We start from the raw sequence: 26,437 nt of genomic DNA, 5'->3' as shown, positions 1-26,437 counted from the left end.
ATAGTTTTTCTTAGCTTTTTTGGTTGTATCATTTTCTCAATGGTTTTTCTAGATATACAGTAATATATGTGTAGCGTATCACAGTTTACATATGCAGCATTTTATCACTTCTAGTAAAATGTGGAAGCTTCACTTTCCATTTAGGCACCTTTAATGTAACCTAGTATTGTGGCTTTTGTTTCATATTTCATATTCATTGACTATGATTTATACAGCTCTTGAGAAGGATTGTCTTTTGTATTTATCCATACTCCTGCAGTTTCTGTTTTTCCTTTTTCCACACTGCTCACAAGGTTTAAAAAAAATCATTTTCTACTGTTTGAGTACTTTCTTTCACCAATCTTTAAGTGTGTAACTGCTGGTTTCCAAATTCTTAAGTGGTTTTTCTTGGGGGGGGGCGGGTCTAAAATATCTTTATTTGATTGTTGAGCAGTTTACTGGATATCAGATTCTGGGTTGCTGTTATTTTCTTTAAGAACTGAAAAATAATTGCCCCACTTCATTCTGGCTCTAAGATTTCAGATGAGAATTCTGTCACTAGAATTGATGTCCCTGTATAGGCAGTATGTTACCATGGTTCTTTTCCAAACTTTTCTTTATCTTTAGAAGTTTAATTTTGATGTCTTGCTGTTGGTTTCTTTGGGTTTATCCTGTTTGGGGTTCTTTCAGCTTACTGTAGAAATATTATATCTTTTACCCAATGTAGGAAATTTTGAGCTGATATGTTTTAAAATACTTTGTCAGTTTAATTTCTTTTTCTTTACCTCTTGGAACAGTGATATGAATGAAGAATCCTTTGTTATTGTCTCACAGGTCCCTGAGGCTCTATTCATTTTTCTTCACTATATTTTGTCTGAATCTGTTGTTCAGATTAGTTGAATTGTATTGATTGGCCTACAAATTATTGATTCTATCTTCTGTAGTTATGATTTTACTGTTGAGTCTACCCAGTAGGTTTTTTATTTTGGTAATTGTATTTTTCAGTTCTATAATTTCCATTTGGTCCTTTTTTATAATTTTTTCTTTTTTTTCTAGTTTTTCATTGTTTCAAGAGAACTTGCAGTTGATTATTGAAGTATTTTTATGACAGGTATTAAAAAATTCTTGTTAGATAGTTCCAGCACCAGATTGATTTGCTTGTTGGCATCAGTTGATTGTTTCTTTTTATTTGTTTTTTGATAGTATTGGTTCTTAGTATGAAGAACAATATTCAATTGTATTCTGGACATTTAGTCTATCTTAGGAGATGCTGGGTTCTACTTAAGTGTTTTATTGTTGCAGTATGCTGCTAAGATCAAGCACACAGGTCCTGACCTACTTTTGTGGATTGTGGTTCTAATGATAGTTTAATTTTTAGAGCCTTTGTGATGTTGTTTTGGTCTGCTCGGCATATCTAGTGCCAGTAACCTTAGGGAACAGAAGGGGGTTCCCCAGGCTGACCTGCTAGGGTCTCTTGGTGAAGGAGCAGAGAATCTCAGGCACACAGTGACCAAGAAGCTTCCCTTGTCAGGTTACTGCTATGTTGGGATCCCCCATGCCTCTGAGAGACAGAGAGTGATTCTTGGGTAATGTGTGAGTTGTCAAGAGATCTATCCTACTGACACCTAATCTCTCCACCTCTCTCCACTCTCTTCCTTGTCCTGGAATCTCTAATGGAAGGAGATCTGGGTCCATTGGGATTCCCTTGATCATTTATTATTGGCAGTGTTCCCAATTGCTCTCTCCCTCTGGTGGTGCTGGGCTTAGTTGATACTGTCAGAGAGATTCCTGTTTGATCAAGAGGAGGAATGAGCTAGGTTGGGGATGGGGAAACATGGGGTCTGGGTTACCTTCTATTGGGTGCTCGGACATAAGTCACCTTGTTACTCTGTTATTCCTTCAGTCTTGGGCTCCCAAACCAGCTTGCTATTTCTAGAATTCTTACCAGTCTCTATGTTATTTTCAGGGATTATAGTTGTTTTTAGTGGGGAGAAGCTGGGAGAAACAGATCTGTATCATCTTGTTTAGATCACAAGTTTGGAAATAACTAATTTTTAGCTGTTTTTCTCTGGCGTTTATTTTCTTATTTTAAAAAACACATTAATTATCGGGTTGGCCAGAAGTTCCTTCAGTTTTTAAGTAAAAATAAAAGACACCTTTTTTATTTCACCAAGTACTTTACTGAACAACGTGTTCACCATTTTGTTCCACTACTTTCTGCCATTTTTCAGCCAACTGCATAATTCCTTCTTCCCACAACTTTTTATCTTTTTGAGCAGAGATCTGCTCCAGGTGCCTTTTTTTTTTTAAACCCCACATTTGTTTTTGTTTTTTTGTTTTTTTTGAGGTACGCGGGCCTCTCACTGTTGTGGCCTCTTCCGCTGCGGAGCACAGGCTCCGGACGCGCAGGCTCAGCGGCCATGGCTCACGGGCCCAGCCCCTCCGCGGCATGTGGGATCTTCCCGGACCGGGGCACGAACCCATGTCCCCTGCATCGGCAGGCGGACTCGCAACCACTGCGCCACCAGGGAAGCCCCCCACATTTGTTTATTTATTTTTGGCTGTGTTGAGTCTTTGTTTCTGTGTGTGGGCTTTCTCTAGTTGTGGCAAGCGGGGGCCACTCTTCATCGCGGTGCGTGGGCCTCTCACTATCGCGGCCTCTCTTGTTGCAGAGCACAGGCTCCAGACACGCAGGCTCAGTAGTTATGGCTCACGGGCCTAGTTGCTCCGCGGCATGTGTGATCTTCCCAGACCAGGGCTCGAACCTGTGTCCCCTGCATTAGCAGGCAGATTCTCAACGACTGCCTCATCAGGGAAGCCCTCCAGGTGCCTTTTACAGTCTTCCAGGGAATTGAAATTTTTTCTGTTAAGAGAATTTTGGGAAGACTAAAATAATTGGAAAGCCAAAGGTGCAATGTCTAGTAAACACAGTGGGTGTATTAGAACTTTCCAGCCAAACTTTAACAGTTTTTGCCTGTCATTAAAGAAACACGTGGTCTTGCGTTATCTTGAAGATTATGCTTTTTCTGTAGACTAATTCCAGACACTTTTCGTAGAGTGCTGCTTTCAGTTGGTCTCATGGGGAGCAGTACTTGTTGGAATTAATTGTTTGGTTTTCCAGAAGGAGGTTGTAGTAGAGGACTCCCTTCCAATCCCACTATATACACCATCTCATCTTCTTTGGATGAAGACCAGACTTTGGTGTGGTTGGTGGAGGTTCATTTCAGTTGCCCTACTATCTCTTCTGTTCCACATCACTGTACAGTATCCATTTTCCATCACCCATCACAATTTGTTTTAAAAATGGAACTTTTTTTTACGTTTCAGTAGAAAATCGAATGTGGGAATATAGTTAAGAAAGTTTTTTTTTTTACTTACGTGGAATCCAAACATCAAAGCAACTAACATAACCAAGCTGGTACAAATGCTTTTAACACTTGAATTGGATATTTTGAGTATGTCGGCTATCTCCCGCATGGTATAATGTTGATCTCAATTAATGTCTCGATTTCATCGCTGTCAACTGCAGCTGGTCTACCCATCTGTGGAGCGTCGTCCAGTGAGAAATCTCCAGCATGAAACTTCGCAAACCACTTTTGACACGTTCAGTGAGTCACAGCACCTCTTCCATACACTACACAAATCTGTTCTTGCATTTCAGTTGAGTTTTTACCTTTATTGAAATAAAGCATAATATGCTAAAAATGTTGCTTTTTTCTTCTGTCTTCAATATTAAGATGGCTACACAAAAATTCACCAACTTTGGAAAGCTTTTTTTTTAATGCATGCTGATAGGACAACTGTTACAATACAGTCTAACAAAATTGTTTCAGATGAAGTTAAAGACAACTAAGTGCTACCACAGCCATTTTATGGAAGAAAACAAATGCACTTGGGCCCAACCCAATATTTAATCTGTTTGTTACCTAGTATGGCAGATGAGGACTTAGCTGTCTTATGTGAGCATTCCATATCTCTGTTATCCTTTGTTATTGTTACAGGTTTTTGCTAAACCAGAAATAAATATTACTACTATGATCACATAAATGTGGCCCATTGAAGACTGAAGTAGTGTACTTTGTTTCCTTCTTGTGCAACCATTATTTTAATGTAGTAAATCATTGCTACATGTTTTTCTTTACATCATTTTTTACTTAATTATAGGTAATAAGGTTTTTTTTTTTTTTGCGGTACGCGGGCCTCTCACTGTTGTGGCCTCTCCCGCTACGGAGCACAGGCTCCGGACGCGCAGGCTCAATGGCCATGGCTCACAGGCCCAGCCACTCGGCGGCATGTGGGATCCTCCCAGACCAGGGCACGAACCCGTGTCCCCTGCATCGGCAGGCGGACTCTCAACCCCTGCACCACCAGGGAAGCCTGTAATTAAAAATTTTTTATGCCTGTCCTTAGTCAGGCAATATGGCTTATTTCCTCCTTTTGCATGATATATTCTCCAGTATCTTCCTAATAAAGAGTGTGTTAAGAGTTTTTTTGAGTTCTGCATGTCTGAAAATTTCTTTATTTTGTTCCCATAGTTGATTAATAATTTGGCTGAGTAGAGAAATCTAGATTGAAAATCAGTTTTCCTCCGAATTTTTAAGGCATTGTTCCAGTGTCTTCTTATGTCCATTTCATCTTAAATGACTCAATTTAATTAAAATATAAGTGCAGATGGAGTTGGAGCTAGATATATTCAAGGCCCACATACGTATTTAGGAAAAGCGAGTTAAAACTTGATTCAGTACTCTTAATGCTTGCTTCATAATTTGGGTTTTGATCAGGAAAGCTAATGGGTTGGGATGTAGGGAGAAAAGTTTGGAAGTGTGGAAGACATTCGGTGAAAGAGGTAGCTAAAGAAACTTAGGGAAGAAAAAGTATGAAGTGAGTAGTTAGGTTGTTTTCTTATGTCTTGTTAACTTGCTCTGAAGTTCATAGTCCAAGTATCATTGTATTTGTTTTCTTTTTAAAATTTATTTATTTATTTTAATATCTTTATTGGGGTATACTTGCTTTACAGTGTTGCGTTAGTTTCTGATGTATAACAAAGTGAAAGAGCTATATGTATACATATATCCCCATATCCCCTCCCTCTTGCGTCTGCCTCCCACCCTCCCTATCCACCCCCCAGGTGGTCACAAAGCACGGAGCTGATGTCCCTGTGCTCTGCGGCTGCTTCCCACTAGCTAGTTATTTTGCATTTGGTAGTATATATATGTCCATGCCACTCTCTCACTTCATCCCATCTTACCCTTCCCCTTCCCCATGTCCTCAAGTCCATTATCTATGTCTGCATCTTTATTCCTGTCTTGCCCCTAGGTTCTTCAGAACCATTTTTCTTTTTTCTTAGCTTCCATATATGTGTGTTAGCATCCGGTGTTTGATTTTTTCTTTCTGTCTTACTTCACTCTGTATAACAGACTCTAGGTCCATCTGTCTCACTAGAAATAACTCAGTTTCGTTTTTTTTTTTTCTGACTTACTTCACTCTGTACGTATGACAGACTCTAGGTCCATCCACCTAACTACAAATAACAATTTCATTTCTTTCTATGGCTGAGTAATATTCCATTGTATATATGTGCCACATCTTCTTTATTCATCTGTTGATGAACACTTAGGTTGCTTCCATGTCCTGGTTATTGTAAATAGTGCTGCAGTGAACACTGTGGTACATGACTCTTTTTGAATTATGGTTTTCTCAGGGTATATGCCCAGGAGTGGGATTGCTGGGTCATATGGTAGTTCTGTTTTTAGTTTTTTAAGGAACCTCCATACTATTCTCCATAGTGGCTGTATCAATTTACATTCCCACCAACAGTGCAAGAGGGTTCCCTTTTCTCCACACCCTCTCCAGCATTTATTGTTTGTAGATTTTCTGATGATGGCCCTTCTGACTGGTGTGAGGTGATTCCTCATTGTAGTTTTGATTTGCATTTCTCTGATGGTTAGTGATGTTGAGCATTCTTCATGTGTTTGTTGGCAATCTGTATATCTTCTTTGGAGAAATGTCTATTTAGGTCTTCTGCCCATTTTTGGATTGGGTTGTGTTTTTGATATTGAGCTGCATGAGGTGCTTGTATATTTTGGAGATTAATCCTTTGTCAGTTGCTTTGTTTGCAGATATTTTCTCATGCTTTGATTTAAAATCTTCCTTAGCTTCTAGACGCTGCTCTTAGTTTGGGGGAACTATTTAAATAACCAGCAGGGGGAGTACTCAGTTCCTTTTGCAACAGGGACTCAAGCTGGAAAGATAGTTGGGATTTTAATATGTGCAGTTTAGAACAACAGTTTAAAATTTTTTTTGTTTTTTCTGATATTAAAAATAATATGCACCTATTGTAGAATAGCTATAAAAGAAAGAATACAATATAAAATAACACATGTAAATCTACAATCAGGTGATATAGGCACTTTCATGTATTTCCTGTTAAACTTTTTTCTCTCAATGCTTTTTTTTAAAGTTATTTTATAGATTTATTTATTTTTGGCTGCTTTGGGTCTTCATTTTTGTGCGCGGGCTTTCTCTAGTTGTGGCGAGTGGGGGCTATGCTCACTGCGGGCTTCTCATTGCAGTGGCTTCTCTTGTTTTGCAGCACGGGCTTTCGTAGTTGTGACATGCGGGCTCGAGAGCACAGAACTCAGTAGATGTGGCGCACGAGCTTAGTTGCTCCTTGGCATGTGGGATCTTTTTGGACCAGGGCTCAAACCCATGTCCCCTGCTTGGCAGGCGGATTCTTAACCACTGTACCACCAGGGAAGTCCTGTCAATGCTTATATCTACTGCAAAATTGATGTTAGTTTTAAAACTTAGGGTCGTTAGTATTACATAGATACTCTTTTGAAAATCAATCTGAATATTCTTTTCCATCCTGGTAAGGTCAGAAACAGAACATTTATTCTTGTGTATAAATAAGATTTCTATTGGTTTCTCATAAAGTTGTAGATTTTAATTTCTGTTCTTTTAAGGAGCAGAACCTCTAGAGCATCAGAAAATTCCTATTAAGCAAAGAAAGGCAGCAGAATACAATGTTGTCTATCTTAAGGATACAACTAAAACATATATAATCAGAAGATGCAAATAGGGCAGCAGTATATTAAAACAGTTGTGTCAGGTTGCTGGCTTGGTGCCTGGTACATAATTTAGTACTCAGTTTTTGGAATGGACAAATAGTGGAATAGGGTGATGCTTTTAAAAAATTTATTGTAATGTTAAGACAAATAAAAATGGAGTACTTTTGTAAAGATTGAAACACACATGAACAATTTCTTAAAAAGTTATGTGTAAGAAAGGTTGTCCAGTTGGTGTAGCTCTAGATTATCTCCTCTTAAAAGCTATGACCGAGAAAAACAGTACGTATTATCTACCCAATCTAATTTATTTATAGAAAGAAGAGAAACATACTTAGTGCCTGAGTTCTGGCCACAATTTTACTAAGATCTCAAAAATATTTATCTTTGAACATTCTGTATAAGTCTCTCCTTATTTTGAACCAGTTTTCTTGAATTCTGCATTCAGTTCTTGTCACTTACGCATTAAAATAACAGGTAACAAATGTACACTTATGAGTGTGGAGAAATCCATTAATCAAAGGGAAAACAGTTTTGAGGAGAGGTTAATGAAGAAATCAGATTGCAGTAGTTGAAGAAGAAAATCTTTGTGTTGACAAATCTCTATGTAAGTGTGCTGGGGAAGAGAAGGAGCAAGGGATAGCATGATGGGGTGAGAGAGAGTTAAAAAAAAAAGTTAATGAGAAACTTGTGCGTGGTTGAATGATGGCCTAAGGGGTGGAACAGATTAAGATAGGAAACTTTGGAATCCTGAATGCAGTGTCTCATGACTGGCATCCTGTTCTTCATGTTGAGGATTTTCTTTTTATAGCCTCAAGCCACTGGGATGTAAAGCTTTCTGTTTCTTCCTCAGCCTTTTAAAAAATTCAATAGAGACTATGGCATTTTTACTTTTTTACCCAACATTGTGTATTTTACTGCTGCACAATATTCCAGGCATGTGCAGAGAAGTTTGTTCTGTGTTTAGTTTACCTGTATGGTAAAGCCATACAGGTTGGATTTTTTTTTTGGCTGCATTGGGTCTTCGTTGCTGTGCGTGGGCTTTCTCTAGTTGCGGTTAGCGGGGGCTTCTCTTGTTGCATAGCGTGGGTTCTAGGCGTTCAGGCTTCAGTAGTTGCGGCGACTGGGCTCAGTAGTTGTGGCTCGTAGGCTCTAGACCGCAGGCTTAGTAGTTGTGGTGCACGGGCTTAGTTGCTCCATGGCATGTGGGATCTTCCCAGACCAGAGCTCGAACCTGTGTCCGCTGCATTGGCAGGTGGATTCTTAACCACTGCACCACCAGGGAAGTCCCTAGAGGTTGGATTTTAATCCATTGTTCTTGGTGGTGGTTCTCAAACTTTAATAGTGCCTAACTCACCGGGGTGGTTGGTGGGCCTCTCATCACTTAAGATTCTAATTTGAGGTTTGAGTATCTACTATCTCTAAAAGCATACGTGGTGATTCTGATGTGCATCGCCCTTGATTGCATTTTAAAAATTGTGGTCAAATAGAATGAAATTAACTTTTTTAACAATTTTTAAGTCTATGGTCTGTGACATTAAGTACTTTCATGTTGTTCCGAAACTATCACCACCATCCATCTCCAGAACTTTCATCATCCCAAACTGAAATTATACCCATTAAACAACAACTCCTCATTTTCCCCTCCCCGCAGCCCCTGGGAACCACCATTCTACTTTATGTCTCTGAGTTTGATGACTTCAGGGACCTAATATAAGTGGAATCATAATTTTTGTCCTTTTGTGTCTGGCTTATTTCATTTAGCTTAATGTCTTGAAGGTTCTTCCATGTTGTATTGTGTGTCAGAATTTTTTTCTTTCTTCTGTTTTTTTTTTTTTTTTTTTTTTTTTGCGGTACGCGGGCCTCTCACTGCTATGGCCTCTCCCGCTGCAGAGCACAGGATCCGGACGCACAGGCTCAGCGGCCATGGCTCATGGGCCCAGACGCTCTGTGGCATGTGGGATCCTCCCGGACCGGGGCACGAGCCCGCGTCCCCTGCATCGGCAGGCGGACTCTCAACCACTGCGCCACCAGGGAAGCCCCGAATTTTTTTCTTTCTTTAAGGCTGAATGTAGTCCATTGTATGTATATACCACATGTTGTTTATCATTCATCCATTGATGGATGTTTGGGTTGTTTCAGCCTTTTGGCTCTTGTGAATATGGCACTCTGAACATTGTTGGGGAAATATCTGTTTGAGTCTCTGCTTTCAATTCTTTTGGGTATATGCTGGATCATATGGTAATTATATTTTTAACTTTTGAGTAGCCACCATACTTTTATCCACAGTGACTGCATCGTTTTGCATTTCTGTCAGAATGTACCAGGGTTTCAGTTTTTCCATGTCCTTGCTAGGACTTCCTATTTTCTGTTTTTTTAAAAAAAATTTTTAAATTTTAACTTTTTTTAATAGTAGTCATTCCTAATGGGTGTGAAGTGGTATCTCATTGTGGTTTTGATTCACAATTCTCTCATGAATAATGATGTTGGGCACCTTTTCATGTGCTTATTAGCCATTTGTATATCTACTTTGGAGAAATGTCTCTTTCAGGTCCTTTGCCCACTTAAAAATTGAGTTGTTGGTCTTTTTGTTGTTGAGTTGTTAGGCGTTCTTTATGTATTTTGGATATTAGTTCCTCATCAGATCTTGGATTGCATCTTAAGAAATGCTGGCTTGGGGTAAGGAGTTTGAATTGTGGAGTCAAACCAGCCTGTGTATGAATCTTGGCTTGTGTGTAAGTTCCCTTGCATATTAAAACTGCCAGCTACCAATCTGGAGTGATCTACCTCTTTCTTTGGTCTCTCCTTGTCCTCTATGCATGGGCACCAGTTTCAGACTTCACTTGGGGACTCCTGAGGTCGCAAACCTACAATGTGTCAGGATTTCATTGCTTTTTAAGGCTGTGAATAGTTTTTATTTACATGTACATGCTTATTTTGTTTATCCATTCATCCATTGGTGGACATTTGGGTTGTTTCCAGTTTTTAGTTATTGTGAATAATGTTATTTTGAACTTTGACATTTAAACATACATTTGAGGGACTTCCCTGGTGGTCCAGGGGGTACGACTGCACGCTCCCAACCCAGGGGGCCTGGGTTCGATCCCTGGTCAGGGAACTAGATCCTGCATGCATGCTGCGACAAAGGGTTCGCATGCGGCAACTAAGAAGTCTGTGTGCTGCAACTAAGGAGTCTGCATGTCACAGAGAAGATCCTGTGTGCTGCAGCTAAGACCTGGCACAGCCAAAATAAATAAGTAAATATTTAATTAAAAAAACCCAAACATCCATTTGAGTCCCTGCTTTCAGTTCTTTTGGGAAATCGAATTGCTCAGAAGTAGAATTGGTAGATCCTATGGTAATTCTATGTTTAATTTTTTGGAGGATCCACTGTACCATTTTCTATAGCAACTGTATCATATTGTACTTCTACCAGCAATGCACAGGGGTTCCAGTTTTTTCCATATCCTTGCCAATACTTATTACTTATTTATTTTTTGACAGTAACTATTATAATGGGTGGGAGTTGGTATCTCACATTGTGGTTTTGATTTGTGTTTCCCTAATGACTAATGATATCAAGCATCTTTTTATGTGACTGTTGGTCATTTGTATGCGCTCTTTGGAGAAATGTCTATCAGACTTTTACCGAGTTTTAAACTGAGTTGTTGAGTTGTGGGAGTTCTTCATATATTTTGGGTACTAGATTCTTAGTTGGATATGTGATTTGCAAATATTTTCTCCCATTATATGAATTGTCCTTCTGCTTTCTGAAAATATCTTTTGAAATTCATAAGTTTTAAATATTGATGAAGTTTAGTTTATTCATTTTTTGTTAACTTGTCCTTTTGTGTCATGTCTGAAACCGCTGCTTAGTAACTTCTGTTATTTTTTGTCAGACCCTTGACAGAAATCATTTGACCACAGATGTATGGGTTTTTCTGGACTATGAATTCTGTTCCATTGACTGGGTCTGTTGTTATGCCTGTACCACGCTGATTTGATTACTGTTATTTTGTCGTAAGTTTTGAAATTGGGATATGAGTTCCAGTCATGGAACTTTTGTGGTTTTCTCATAGAGTCAGGATGAGTTACATGTTTGGTATCAATGTGTGACTGTATAGGTGGGTTATTGTCAAGGAGGGAACCTCACCTGAGCCTTGGTGTCCAGAGTTTTTACTGGGGCTTTGCTATGGACTGCATATTTGTGTTCTCTATTCCCAGCCGCCATTCATATGTTGAAACCTAATCCTCAATGTGGTAGTATTTGGAGGTGGAGTCTTTGAAAAGTAAATAGGTCATGAGGGTGGAGCTCTCATGAATGGGATTAGTGCCCTTATAAAAGAGGTTCCAGAGAGATCCCTCCTCTCTTTAGCATCAGTGAGGAAGTGAGCCTTTGCCAGATTTCACCACTAACACTGAATCTGCTGACACCTTGATCTTGGACTTCCCAGCTCCTAGAACTTGAGAAGTGTTTGTTGTTTATAGGCTACCTACTTTATGGCATTTTGTTATAGTAGCCCGAACAGACTAAGGCTCCATTACGTAGACATAAATGGCTGATCTCAGTCTCCAGTTCTTCTGTGTGTGACTTAAAGCCTCCACTCTAAATCATACTTTCTGGTGTCACCAGCCCCCATGCTAACAGTATGGGGTGTGATTAGCCACCACCCTAAATCACGTTATTGGACTGTCTGGTGTAACTGAAGCTCTCAGGCAAAGAAAGACACTTCTGTCAGCCATGGTATTCCAAGGGCATAGACATTACTTTCCAGAAGCCAAGGACAAAGGCTAAACTTGTTTGTTTGTTTGTTTTTTGGCCGCTCTGTGCAGCTTACAGGATCTTAGTTCTCTGAGTATAGATCAAACTCAGGCCCCAGCAGTGGAAGCACTGAGTCCTAATCACTGGACCACCAGGGAATTAATTCCCTAGCCTTCCTTTTAGGTGAGGTTAGATTCTTTACTCCATGTTTACTTTTTCAGTCTTTCCCTAATAGGTCTTTTACCCATGGTTGTCTTTCTTTTCACACCTTAAGAGCCCATGTTTATGACAAACACAAATCCTCTTCTCAGTCTGCAAATGTCTCTCCCTAATTCACATTCATGTGCCCTCATTTTGAAGTGAATTTGTGATTGCTGCCTTAACTCACAGAGTTACTATAAGGCTTCAGTGAGGGAAAGAAATTAAAAAGTGGTTTTTAGAATTAATTTCTGCAATCTTCGTACTGCCTCTGCATGTTTATACTAACTTCTGTTATTTTACTTCTCTGTATTGTGTTTTGTGACAGGTCTAATGATCATATTGATTTCTTGAGGACAGGGTTCATGATATTTCTCTGTGTTTTCTGTGCTTAAGTGATGACAAGCACTGGTTTGTTGAATTTAGTTTTCAATAATGCTAAAAATATATTGAAATTCCATTTGTTTTTAACCACCAGAGTGGCTGCATTTGGTTGTGCAGGTTGAAAACCGCAGTGCCCGCAGAGGCCCTGTTCATGGTCATGTCCTGCAAAATTTGTATATTTATTATGCTACTCTTTCAGTAGATGGCAATAAAGCACCTTTTCTAATAAAATCAGTACGTTATGACAATTTCCAAATATATGGAAGTACAGTGACTTGATAAGGGAGTGTCTTTTTCTCCTTTGCAGAAAAATGTAGCCCTATTAAGAATATGGTCCTTGGGCTTAAACTAGCTTGAATTTTGATCCTGGCTTTACTATTTACAGATACATGGTCTTGAAAAATGTCTTCAACAGTTAGTTTCTTTGTCTGTGAAATGGAATTAATACTACTCATTTCAGCATAAAATATCACCTAGGATCTATATGAGGTAATAGACATGAAACATTTGCAGTGATGTCTGGCAGCTACTGAATTATCTTAGTCTGTTCAGGCTGCTGTAACAAAAATGCCATAGGCTAATGGTTTATAAACAACACAAATGTGTCACAGTTCTGGAGGCTGGGAAGTTCAAATTTAAGGTGCCAGTACATTCAGTGTTTGTTGAGGGCCCACTTCATGGTTCATAGCCATCTTCTTTTTGTCCACACATAGTGGATCTCTCTAGTACCTCTTATATAAGGGCACTAATCCCATTCGTGAGGGTTCCATCCTTGTGAACTAAGCACCTCCCGAAGTCCTCACCTCCAAATACCATCACATTGGGGATTAGGTTTCAACATATGAATTATAGGGGCGACACAGACATTCCATCTGTAGCATAAATATTCAGTTTGTGATAGCTAAACGATTGTGCTTCTTTTCATTGGAGCTGGTTTTACTTTAGTAGTGTGTGATTACAGAGTTATATCTGAGGTGGTTTACAATTAGGTAAAAGTAATTTATTTACTTATTCGGTTGCATGAGGTCTTAGTTGTGGTAGGCGGGCTCCTTAGTTGCAGCTTGAGGGCTCCTTAGTTGTGGCTTGCCAGCTCCTTAGCTGTGGCATGCGAACTCTTAGTTGTGGCATGCATGTGGGGTCTAGTCCCCGGACCAGGGATCGAACCTGGGCCCCCTGCATTGGGAGCGCAGAGTCTTAATCACTGCACCACCAGGGAAGTCCCATAATTAGGTAAAATCTTAATTCGGGGGGGCGGGCTTGTGCGTGGGAGTCCATGTGGGCGCCTGCGTGGCAGGGAGCAGTGCAGGGTCGCCGTGGCGGAGCTGCAGCAGCTCTGGGTGCAGGAGGCAGTGGACTCTATGGTGATAAGTCTGGAGAGAGAACATCCGGAAGATGCAGGGCCTCATGTTCCGGTGCAGCGCCGCCTGCTGTGAGGACAACCAGGCATCCATGCAGCAAGCGCACCAGTGTATTGAGCGCTGCCATGCACCTCTGTCTCAAGCCCAGGCCCTGGTGACCAGCGAGTTGGAGAAGTTCCAGGAGCGCCTGGCCCGGTGCACAATGTATTGCAACAACAAAACCAAAGATTCAATGGATGTGGGGAGTAAATAGGTTCAGGTGAAGGGGCAGCTGGAGAGTTGCATGACCACGTGTGTGAATGGCCACGTGAACCTCATTCCAACCATGACCAAGAAGGTGAAGGAGTCTCTCTCATCCATTGGGAAATAGATGTCTGCTATTGGCCATCGGGGCTGAAGGCAGCAATCTATTTAAAAAGAGGAATGGGGATTTGGGTTTTCTAAGGAAAGTTTATGAATGAGGAAATTAAGGATGGCAGCAAGTTTAAGGCCTATATCACTTGCCTTTGGTCACTGGTTCCTTTGTGTTTGAAACCTAGAAAGTGAAGAAAACTGGTGCTAAAATTGGGGTCAGAGATAGCAAGGGAGAGTTTTTGTGAGCCTGAATTTCACGTGGCAAGTACTTATCCTGGCAGCGGGGCGTCTCCCTTGTACCAAATCAGAGCCCTCCAAGGTACCAGATTCTCATAGTACACAGATAGCAACAGGCTGGCACGTTTATCTGACCGGATTATGATCCAGTAGAGTGTGAGGAGAGGTGTTTCTATTTGTTGCCAATCTCCTGTTTACCGGAAGGATCACTACCACATTTTACACAAACTGGAAATAAAACAAAATCCACGAGGTCACTAATTTAGAATGGGAAAGGGGGCTTCTGGGGCTTTGTTTTGCGTGGTTTTGTCTTATATACAAGGGCATGAAGTTACTTTAAGATGTAGAGTTGGTAGAGGTAGTTTGGATAAAAGCTTTGAAAGGGTGCTTGTGGATGTTCATTTCTGGCCGTCAGGACGTGGATGCGCGTTTCTTAAAATTCTCACACGTGACATCCTTCAGCCTGGAGACGCTGCTAAATTATAAGAAGCGCTGTCACACTGGTAGGGGAAGCGTGTTGCTGCAAATGGCATTATTTTATACTTTTTTAATGACTGAGTAGTATTTCATTGTAATTATATACCACATCTTCTTTATCTATTTGTCAGTGGACATTTAGGTTGCTTCCATGTCTTGGCTGTTGTAAATAGTGCTGCTATGATCACTGGGGTGCATGTATCTTTTTGAATTAGAATTTTCTCTGGATATATGTCCAGGAGTGGGATTGTTGGATCATATGGTAACTCTATTTTTAGTTTTTTAAGGCACCTCCATACTGTTTTCCATAGTGGCTGTACCAATTTACATTCCCACCAACAATGTAAGAGGGTTCCCTTTTCTCCACACCCCTCCAGCATTTATTATTTGTAGACTTTTTAATGGGATGGCCATTCTGACCAGAGTGAGGTGATACCTTATTGTAGTTTTGATTTGCATTTCTCTGATAATTAGCAACGTTGAGCATCTTTTCATGTGCCTATCGGTCATCTGTATATCTTCTTAGGAGAAATGTCTATTTAGGTCTTCTGCCTGTTTTTTTTGATTGGGTTGTTTGGTTTTTTTGTTACTGAGTTATATGAGCCAATTGTATATTTTGGAAATTAAGCCCTTGTTGGTTGCATCGTTTGCAAATATTTTCTCCCTGCCCATAGTTTGTCTTTTCCTTTTGTTTATGGTTTCCTTTGCTGTGCAAAAGCTCATAAGTTTGATTAGGTCCCATTTGTTGATTTTTGTTTTTATTTGTATTGCCTTGGGAGACTGACCTAAGAAAACATTGCTACAGTTTATGTTAGAGAATGTTTTGTGTGTGTTCCCTTGTAGGAGTTTTGTGGTGTCCTATCTTAAGTATTTAAGACATTTTGAGTTCATTTTTGTGTATTGTGTGAGAGAGTGCTCTCACTTATTGGTTTACATGCGGCTGTCCAGCTTAACCAACGCCATTTGCCAAAGAGACTGTCTTTTTTCTGTTGTATATTCTTGCTTCCTTTGTCAAAGATTAAATGACCGTAGGTGTGTGGGTTTAATTCTGGGCTCTCCGTTCTGTTCCACTGATCCATATGTCTGTTTTTGTGGCAGTACCACGCTGTTTGATTACTGTAGTTTTGTGGTATTGTTTGAAGCCCGGGAGGGTTATGCCTCCAGCTTTGTTCTTTTTCCTCAGGATTGCTTTGGCAGTTCTGGGTCTTTCATGGTTCCATATAAATTTTAGGATTATTTGTTTTAGTTCTGTGAAGAATGTCACAGGTAATTTGATGGTAATCGCATTAAATCTGTAGATTGCTTTGGGTAGTATGGCCATTTTAACGATATTAATTCTTCCAATCCAAGAGCGTGGTGTATCTTTCAATTATCTTTAGCTTTCTTTATCAGTGTTTTATAGTTCTCAGTGTATAAGTCTTTCACTTCCTTGGTCAGTTTTATTCTAAGTATTTTATTATTTTTAATGAGATTTTAAAAGGGATTTTTTTTTTTTACTTTCCCTTTTTGATATTTCATTGTTAGTATAAAGAAATACAGTCAATTCCTGAATGTTAATTTTGTATCCTGCTACCTTGCTGAATTTATCATTTCTAGTGGTTTTTTTGTGGAGTCTTTAGGGTTTTCTACATATAGTATCATGTCATTTGCATAAAATGACAGTTTTATCTCTTCTCTTCCAGTTTGGTTACCTTTTGTTTCTTTTTCTTGTCTGATTGTTGTGGCTAGGACTTCCAATACTATGTTGAATAGAAGTGGTGAGAGTGGCCATTCTTGTCTTATTCCAGGAATCAGCAAAAAGGCTTTCAACTTTTCACCATTGAGTATTATGTTGGCTCTAGGTTTGTCACAAATAGCTTTTATTAAGCACCTTTTTAACTAATTGCTTTTAAGTTAAAGTCTATTATAATTTTATTCAGACTTCCATCTTCTGAAGAGTAGGCGGGTTAGGGTTGAACTGTAAGTGGAGATTTGGTTAGAGGGCTGTGAGGGAAGGAGGGACAAAGACTTGAATCTGTAGCCTTTGAAGGGGTCTTGCTGATAATCCTGCCTTTGCATGAGAATAAATTTATCACAGTTGGAGTTTATAGGTTGCTGTGCTTCAACTTCTCAACAGTGAGGAAGCAGGAATGGGAAAGAACCAACGCAAACTCATTGTTTGCTTTTGAGTGGGGAGCGATCAGTAAAATAAAATTGGACCCAGAGTGTGATATATTAGCAGCTGTCATTGTTTTATGTCTTTTAAGTCCTTAGATTAAGAGTAACGTCAGTGGAGCCATGTCAGTGGAGCCATGTCAGTGGAGCCAAGAGTGGTTTTAGGCAGCCTGGCATGGGAACTTGGTTTCCAGCAGAGGAATTTTCCATTTCAGGAAAAAATAAGTTTCAGACTAATGGTATTCTGAGCTGGTGTACAGGGCTAGTGGAAAATAATTCTGCTTTTCTTTTCAAGTGTTGAAAATTAAATACATCACCATATTTCCAACATTGTTACGTTAAGAAGTTCCGGATTGTTGAGAAGAATGAGAAAAAGAGGGCTAGATTGCTAGAGATTAGGATTCTAGCATCAGAGTCTTATTAGAATAGCTGTAGTAAATTAGTCTGGTTTGTTTGAACAGTTTAGGTGTTTGATGACACCCAAACTAGGTGATTATTGTACTGTAAGTTTAAGCATAATTGTACATTCCAGACATTTACTACTTAGCCAAAGTACTCTTAAGTTTGAAAGTATATGAAAATTATACAAAATGTGGCAACCGTTTCCTTTATTTTCTCTGATGACAGAAGAAGAAATGAATTTAAACTGCTACATGATTTAATGCCTTTCTGACCGAAAACTTTAAAACACTGGAATGGCTATGGATTCTTTCCTGAAAAAACTCTTCCATGAATGGAAAAGATAGTATAGATATGAACTTCCTTAAATGAAGCAATGATTTAGGTGACTCCTAAACTTATTTAGCATATGCTGAAATTATTTAGCAGACAAGGGATAAACCAGTAAGTTCTGGAAGCTAGCACTTTTAGAGTTTGCCACTTGTAGAGCGTAAGTTATAAGTGAATCCTGGTTTTGGGGTCATAGAAGACATAAACACATGAAAATAGCATTCTCTGTTGTGGCAGTGGAGGTGCTATTGGAAGTGCTGATTTCCAAACGAGTGGTTCAAGGAGGATGACTGAGGGCTATAACAGTACAGGAGGATTCGTGAAGAAGGTAGTCCTTAGGCCAAATCCTGAGGGGTCCAGCAGGTCAGACTGAAAGAGAGTTGGAAAGACAGCCTGGCAGGAAACAAAGGAAAGGGCGAAGTTGTCTTGAACCTTATAGGCAGTTTTCAAAAATTTTGTTATGCTTTGTGAAAATTTATTTTACTTACATGTTTTTTCTCGGACTTGTTCTAATACCCTTTATTTTCTTATTTATTAACGTCTGTTGTCCCCACATCAGGAGGGTCGGTCTTTCTTAATCGGCATTGCCTGACTGTGAGAAAGATAAGAAGGCTAGAGCACTGGTTATGGGGGCAGCTCATGGAATAGTGACTTTGACTCTGCAATAAACTGACCTTTTCCAATGAGTCATTTAATTCCCTTCTTCTTTATTTTTAAAGTTTTTTTGAAATATTTATTTGGTTGCGCCCGATCTAAGTTGAGGCAGGCGGGCTCCTTAGTTGTGGCCTGTGAACTCTTAGTCGTGGCGTGCATGTGGGATCTACTTCCCTGACCAGGGATAGAACCCGGGCCCCCTGCATTGGGAGCATAGAATCTTATCCACTGCGCCACCAGGAAAGTCGCTTAATTCCCTTCTGCTCCTTAAACTGTCTGAGAGGCTGTGGAGTTCTAATCAGTAAGCTGCTTTTTCTTATTTTTCGAGGTTTGAAATATTATAGTTGGTCATTAGATTAAGACAGTATTTTATGAATCATAGTGTATGAAAATATAAGCATCTTTATAAAAAATGTCTAAAGTACCTTCTCATATTAACTCTGCTGAATGTTAATCAGCTCTTCTTCTACCTTCCGTTATGGTGGTCTGTGGTACTATTATTTCACAGTATTGTCATTAGTGTCAGTTTTATCTTGGTAGTCATCTTGAGGTAAGTATATTTATTATTCTCATTTTACTGATACAGAAACTGGATCTTGGGAAGTGTCAGTGTAGCCAACCAGTAGCTCAGCGGTGACTCAGGCCAGGTCAGTCTGACGGCACAGCTTGAAGATGGGAGCTGAAAGGATTTGTGTGCTGCTTGTGGAATTTCCTGGATGTTTCTAAGCTTGAGGAGGATAATAACTCAGGACATTTGGAATTAGGACTAGCCTGGGAAATTGAGGATCTATGGGTAGCCATCACCAAAGTACATTTCTTCCTTTGTTCAAGTCCAAGACAGCTTTCTCCAGGAAACATCCTCTCAATCTATTTTTGAGCTCATTAGCCCAATTTAGGTCTGTTTCTTCCTCCACTCTAATTATATCCTTAGAACCCACGGTCTTTGAAGATGGAAACTGTCTTTAGCTGTATACCTTCAGAGGGCTCAGTGAATCGTTTCAGCTCAGTACAAATATTTACTGAGTATTGTGGTCCAGCTCTTTCAGTAGCTGGTGATTGAAGGCCAACTTCAGCTGGACAGAGGCACAGAAGATTGATGGGTTGGCTTGCAGTTGACAGCATCTGGGCACCTGGGCAGCTCAGGGACCTGACTTACAGCCTGGAGCATGATTTGTGCCTCTTTCTTTCTCAGGTTTCTTCATATTACAGGTTACAAGGTGGCTCACTGCTTTGGGGTCACACCCTTGGCCAAGTTGGGAAGAAGAGACTCTTCTCCAGTAGCCCCAGTTAGAAAAGTCCTGGAGAGGGCCTCTGACTGCCTCAACTTGGGTCCCATGGCATCCCTGGACCAGTTACTATGGCCAGGCTGATGTCCTATGATTATCCTTGGCCAGGTTGGGTGCCCAAAACTGTGGTGCTGGGAGTGTGTTTTGTCACTAGAAATGTGGATGGATGAGAAGGCTGAGTAGTGAAGTCGCCCTGTAAGCACCTGCTCTGTGGCTGAGTAAACACTGTGGAGAGAGAAATACACATGTTCTAGAGAGCTGTGGCAGAGGTATTATTTATAAGGATAAGTAGATGAAATGGAAATGAGTTTAACACAGCTTAAGGGCTGTGTTTACGCTTAGGTTTATACTTGCTGACTTATTTACTTTAGATATTTTAGATTTTGTGACAGGTGTGGTAATAGTCAAGAAATTTGCATATTCATTCAAGAGTCATTTAGTGAGTACCTCAGTGGGGAGTGCTGTGCACTGGGGATAAGATGAAGAGGCATGAGACTCCTGCCCTCAGGAGCTCTTATTCTAGGGAAAGGAGTAGATGGGGCAGGAAACAGGCTGTTGTCCCAGAGGGAGGGATTAAGTGGAGGCATTGAGGGATAGTTCATGGAAAAGATGAGCCGGGATCCATGGCAGAGTTGGAGAGGCTAAAGGAAGAGGAGAGGTGATTTCTGGCAAAGAGTTCCATGGATGCAGGTGTGGTGTTGGAAATGCTCCACTTGGCAGCAGCAAGGGGAGTAGAACAGATTGGCTGGGGAAGCAGAAGGGGAGGCTGAAGAGTGCTGTTGAAGGCCAGGATAGTAGGTATCAGAACTTGGGCTCAGGACCTCGTGTCAGTGAATTTGTGGGAGGGTCTCTGTTGCCACTGCCTGAGCTGCTGGAGGGCAGAGTCTTTCTTGTTCGTCTTATATCCCTGGGGCCTGGCGGAGTGTCTGCCTGCCTGCAGTGGGCACTCAGTACATGTTTACTGACAGACTGAAGATGAGGACATTAGAATTCTGTCTTTTATGTTAAGTTAGAGGGTTCTAGTCCCTAAAGAATCTGAGTATGGATGAAATCCAGAGAAGCAAAGGATAAGTCAGATGCAACCAAAGCAGTGACAGGCCTGAGAAACGTTCTGTTGCCAGAGAGAAGGAGAAAACAAATGTGCAATTAACTTGATAGGACAGGCTCTGAGCATCGCAGTGCCTACCGACTAGCTGATGTGGTTAAAACTTTACATCTGTTCCTCATATTTGACAGGAACAGATTTGAGAGCCACGGAGTCATTGTCTCTGCTTAATGTAGTTCAATTTCTGGGTGAAAAAGGGTTGACATCCTTCAAGTATGTGGCTAGAGCCATTGGGGTGCATTGGGGTACATATATTATTCAGATACCCAAGGAAACGTCCTTTCTGGATTGTTAGATATCAGATTTGTTCCCCAAATTTATTACATGATATCCAAAACAATATTTAGAAATTTTCACTTCTTTCCAAGGGGAGTATCCCACAAATGTATAGTGGAATGCATTTGGTTTTATAGGGAGTAAAGTTTCAAAATGAGTAAATAAAATACATAAGCATGGTGTACTTGAGAAATGAAAAATTGAGCGGAGCACCAATAAGAAGGAAAAGGGGTCTCTGAGGGGCTGATGTGGATAGTAAAGCAGTGAAGCAGAGTTTAACCATTTTGTGTTTTAATTGGTTGCTTTTTTCTGAAGTATGGTCTATTCAAAGTACAGTCAATCCTCATTTTTCAAAGATTCTGCATTTATGAAATCGCCTACTTGCTCAAATTTATTTGTAATCCCCAAATCAGTGCTCTTGGTGCTTTTATAGTCATTTGCAGGCATATGTAGAGCAGGGAAAATTTTGAGTCACCTGACACCCGTGTTTCCAACCGAGGTCCAAGGCCCCACTCTGTCTACTTGTTCTAGCTCTCACACTCTAAACGAGGGCCCTTTTCTTGGTCTTTTTAGTGCCACGTTTTTCACATTTTTGTGCTTCGTGTTGGTGATGTCACTGTTTAAAATGGCCCCCAAACATAGTGCTGTCTAGTGTTCCTAAGCGCAGGACATCTGTGATGTGCATTATGGAGAAAGTATGTGTGTTAGATAAGCTTTGTTCAGGCATGAGTTATAGTGCTGTTAGCCGTGAGTTCAATGTTAATGAATAAGCTATATATATTAAATAAGGTGTCTTTAAACAGAAACACACAAAAAGTAAAGTTTCATATTGACAGGAACTATGCTGTATTCCCCGAGGAGCAGTGGTTCAGGATCTGCCAATTCGTTGTTTTTGGCAACTTTATAGAACATTAACTACTTTGAATAATGAGAATTGACTGTATTTGTTTCCTATTCTTCTTCCTGGCCTCAACCTGGGCTTATATAGTTATTTTGTGTGTGTGTGTGTGTGTGTGTGTGTGTGTGTGTGTGTGTGTGTGTGTGTGTGTGTGGAGGGTCGGGATAACTTTTTATTTTGACAAAATTTCAAACTTACAGGAAACTTGCAAGAATAACATAATGAGGTTCTTTCTAGTGGAACTATAAGTGGGTTAATAGTGTCCCCTGCAAAATTCATGTCCAGCCGGAACTTCAGAATATGACCTTATTTGGAGATGGGTGTTGGAAGATGTAATTAGTTACTATGAAGTCATACTGCATTAGGGTGGGCCCTAAATCCAGTGACTGGTGTCCTTATAAGAAGAGGAGAGGACACACAGAGATACACACAGGAGAGAATACCATGTGATGATGGAGGTGGAGATTGGCGTGATGCAGCTACAAGCCAAGGAACGCCAAGGATTGCTTAGAGCCACCAGAAACTAGAAGGAGGCAAGGAAAGATTCTTCCCTAGAGCCCCCAGAGGGACTAACACGTTCATTTTTGGACTTGAAGCCTCTAGAATTGTGAGAATAAATTTGTTGTCTCAAGCCACTGAGTTTGTGGTAACTGGTTATGTCAAACCCTAGGAAACTAGTACAGTAACCCTTTATTCTGATTCACTGATTTGTTATTATTGGTCTCTCTGTCTGTTTCCCTTTCTCTACATGTGTATATCTAACTTTTTTCTGTACTATTTCAGAGGAATTGAGAGACATAGTGAACCTGTACCCCAGAATGTTTATTTCCTAGGTTAAGGACAGCTCTTACATAAGCATAGTATAATTACAAAACTAGGAAATTAAAAATTGATGAAATACTGTTATCTGATCAGTCGTATATGCTCAAATTTTATCAGTTGCCTAATAATGATCTGTTTTCCCTGGTCCAAGATCCAGTCCATGATCATATGTTCATTTTCTTTTCATGCCTCTTTAGTCCTGCATTAATCTGGGATAGTTCCTCAGACTTTCTTTGTGTTTCTTGACCTTGCCATTGTTGAGGTGTATAGGCCAGTTATTGTGGGCTTGTTTGATATTTTCTCTGTTTAGATTTAGGGTATGCATTTTTGGTAGTAATACAGTGGAGGTTGTCCTGTATTCTGGTTGTTGCCTCATATTAAGAAGCATTTGATGCTGGTTTACATCAACATTCATGACTTGATTAAGATGGTGTCTGACAGGTTTCTCCACTGTAAAGTTACTGTTTTTCCCTTTGGAATTAATAAGTAATTTGAGGGGAATCATTTTGTGATCATGTATATATCCTCTTCATCCTCAAACTTTTACCCACTAGTTTTAGCATTCATTGATAATTTTGTAAATCCGTCATTTATTTATTTGTTTATATCAATGTAGACTTACAGTCTTGTTTTATTCAGTAGGTTATAATCCTTTACTGTCATTATTTATTTGATGCTGGAATGTCCCACATTTGGCCAGTGAGAGCCCCTTCATTCAGGCTCATGTGTCCTTTTTACATGTTCTCATTATTCCTTGGGCACTTTCTCACTCTCTGGCTCAAGATATTTCAGGCTCATTTTGTCCTTCCCTGTCCCATCCCTGGTATCACCCACTTGGTTAAAGAGCTGACCTGGGCTGATTTAATGTATTAAAGAGGTATTCTGGAGTTAAAAGTGTGTGTGTGTGTGTGTGTGTGTGTGTGTGTGTGTGTGTGTGTGTGGACTCTGAGTAGGCCAAATGATATTTTCCAGTTTCTTTACTGTCCTAGATAACTAAGTGAGCTTTCTCAGAGCTGTCAGGTAACTGAATCCTGACAGGTGTCTGTGGAGGGTAGCACCTTCTTGAGGATAGATACCTCTTCCTCTTGCAGTCCTGCCCCACCATAGGAATTTCTGCATGAGAAGGAACATGCTTAGACCTGTTAAGTATTAAAATACCATCTATGTTATGGCTGAATTTATTTTTATGAATTTGTTCCCTTCTTCCTAGTTAAGAAAGTTTTAATGGTATATTTTAATCTTAATTTATTTTTTTAAACTACAATGGCACTGGATGAGGGATTTTATTTCTGATTCGGTGGTCAGCTCATAGTAGTTGACCTTAATTTGATTCCCAATGCAAATATAAAATTTTCCTTAAAATGCAAATTTAAAAACTTACAAAGTGAGTATTTGTCTGTCATAGACATTTAAAAAAACAAAATGGCTTGAGGAAAGAAGTCAGTGTTGTCACTGTTCCTGGATATAAACTCCTTGGCTCCTTTGGGTCTTCTAGGGTGGATCCCTTGCCCTTTCTATTTCTGGTGCATTCTCAGGCTGCCTGCTCCCCATCCTGGTGAACACCAGATGTCTGTGCTCAGTCCTCCTTTGCTCCCTTGCTTCTCTCAGCTTCTTTCCTCTCAGATATGATACCATGCAGAACTTTGGAGTGTTCATTGTTTGTCCTCACACGCTTGTATTTTGGAGTTCGTTGTCTAGTTGTGTAGTCCACGTGCTTGTGGTTTTGCTATCTCGTGACTCTTTCTTTCTGTGGCGGTTCAGAGACATTTAAAAACTCTGCCAGTCCTCTCTTGCCTTCTCACTTCCAGGATGACCAAGAAAAGAAGGAACAATGGTCATGCCTAAAAGGGCCACAGACATGTGCAGCCTGTTCGCTGCACAACTGTTCGCGACGTGTGCCCAAGGACAAGGCTGTTAAGAAATTCGTCATTTGGAACATAGTAGAGGCCGAAGCTTTCAGGGACATTTCTGAAGCCAGTGTTTTCGATGCGTGTGCACTTCCCAGACTGTATGTGAAAGTACATAACTGCACGAGTTGTGCCATTCACTGCAAGGTAGTCAGAAATCATTCTCAGAAAGTCTGGAAGGACTAAACATCGTCACCTTGTTTTAGATCTGGGGGTGCTGCCCCACAGCCTCCACCAAAGCCCATGTAAGGAGCTAAGTCCTTAAAGACTGAAGAAATACTGTTCTTTGAAAAGACAATAAAATGGAAATTATACTTAAAATAAAAGCTATGCTGCCACCGATGCCATTTCTGGGCTTCCACAGTGTTACTGTATATTTAGTGAAGTTGATTTCACTGGTTTTTTTTTTTCTTTGAAAACCATTTCTACAGAGAAAAAGAAATTGGGATGTAGAATACCCATCCTTTCCAGGAGAGAGTCCACTGCAGTGCAGACGAGCAGGTCTCAGGACCGTGGGGGCAGAAGCTTCCCTCTCTGAAGCATGGCTCAGGTGTGGAGAAGGATTTCAGGAGACTCCTGAGACTCTGGTAAAGTCATAATATTTTTTTCCCTGAAATGCTGAAGGGCAAATCTGAGATTCCTGAGAGTTCAGGCCACTGTAATTATATTTCTTCAGAATTCCCTTCCTTATTTTCTTTCAGAACACTGTAATTGGTGTGTTACTTTTTTCTCCTCATCCTTGAATTCCTTAAAAATTGTGGCATAGCAGTATTCACCTCTTTCTGTCATGCAGAACCTTTGTACTTCTTTGTAAGTGAAGGATACATACTGAAAATGTTCTCAGAAGATGAAACTGTTGAGCATCCTTCTCTTTAAAAGAAGTATTTATGAAATGCTTACATATTTAGAATCTAATGGCAGCGAGATATTCTGGTTAATTTTGGTGTATGTGGTAACTTTGAAGTACTCAGCATAAGAAGGAGTACTCACCACTAAAGGTTAGACAGCTCAAGGTTAGATAGCTCTCTGTTTAGATTCTGGAAGAATACAAAAATGCACTGTAAGTATTTGCTTTGGGACTACTTGTTGGTAAATAAAGGAAAACAGAGGAATATGTTAAAGGGGTGTAGTGTAAGTTCTTGAATATTTTATGTAATATTGTTGGTTTTCAGCCCTTGTCGCATAAACTGCTACATCATCACTAATTATCATTATTGTTGTCATTATCTGCCTGCAGTCATTAACAGCTGAAAAGAAGACTACTACAGAAAAACACCTTGAATTATCCTCTGGACCCAAGACAGGTAATATTTTGTTGATTTCTTGGCAGAAAAGGTATAAGGCTAATGTATCCTCCTTTGATTTATTTGCTTTCTTTTAAAAAGATGTTTACATAGTTTGGGTAGGCTATATATTCATGGTTAAGAAAACACCCAAACAATGTAAAAAGGTATTGTTTTGAAAAAATCTCTCATCTTTGTCACCATCCACCCCATTTTTTCTGTGTCATGTAGGTAATTATTAAAATTTTTTGTCTCTTTCCTGGGTTCACTGTTATCAACAGAGCCCAGTAGGCAAGCTCAGGTTCATAGCTCCAGGGTTTTAAAAAGAATCTGATTTGGGAAATAAAGTTATGATCTATGATACAAGGACTATACTACTTAGTCAATGAAATTCTTACTTGGCAAATTAGTTAGGGAAGGCTTTCAGTTACAGATAGTAGGAAGTTGTATTGGAGTGTTTGAAGAGATGGGTTGAATTTATCCCCTGCAACAAGAAGGACAGGGGGC

General features: G+C 40.0%; 1 protein-coding gene and 2 pseudogenes across 17 annotated transcripts in view; all 3 read left to right on the top strand.

Annotated features, from left to right (window-relative positions):
• SPIDR (scaffold protein involved in DNA repair) overlaps nt 1–26,437 on the top strand; it is a 351,263-nt gene that overhangs the window by 15,340 nt on the left and 309,486 nt on the right. For all 17 annotated transcript variants that reach the window (XR_010936562.1, XR_010936565.1, XR_010936563.1 and 14 more), the window contains exons 2-3: nt 25,079–25,234; nt 25,885–25,951. Coding sequence is in view for 12 of the 17 variants with exons in the window: in XM_067712395.1 (XP_067568496.1) it covers nt 25,079–25,234; nt 25,885–25,951 (223 nt within the window). In the remaining 5 variants the exon portion in view is untranslated. The remainder of the gene's footprint in view (nt 1–25,078; nt 25,235–25,884; nt 25,952–26,437) is intronic.
• On the top strand, nt 13,790–14,359 carry LOC137209889 (protein FAM136A pseudogene; annotated as a pseudogene).
• LOC137209888 (small ribosomal subunit protein eS26 pseudogene) lies at nt 24,550–24,896 on the top strand (annotated as a pseudogene).

Source organism: Pseudorca crassidens, chromosome 17 (genome assembly GCF_039906515.1).
Source record: "Pseudorca crassidens isolate mPseCra1 chromosome 17, mPseCra1.hap1, whole genome shotgun sequence".
NCBI classification, from domain to species: domain Eukaryota; kingdom Metazoa; phylum Chordata; class Mammalia; order Artiodactyla; family Delphinidae; genus Pseudorca; species Pseudorca crassidens.
Note: the sequence above shows the minus strand (reverse complement) of the source record. Positions and strands in the feature narration are given on the sequence as shown.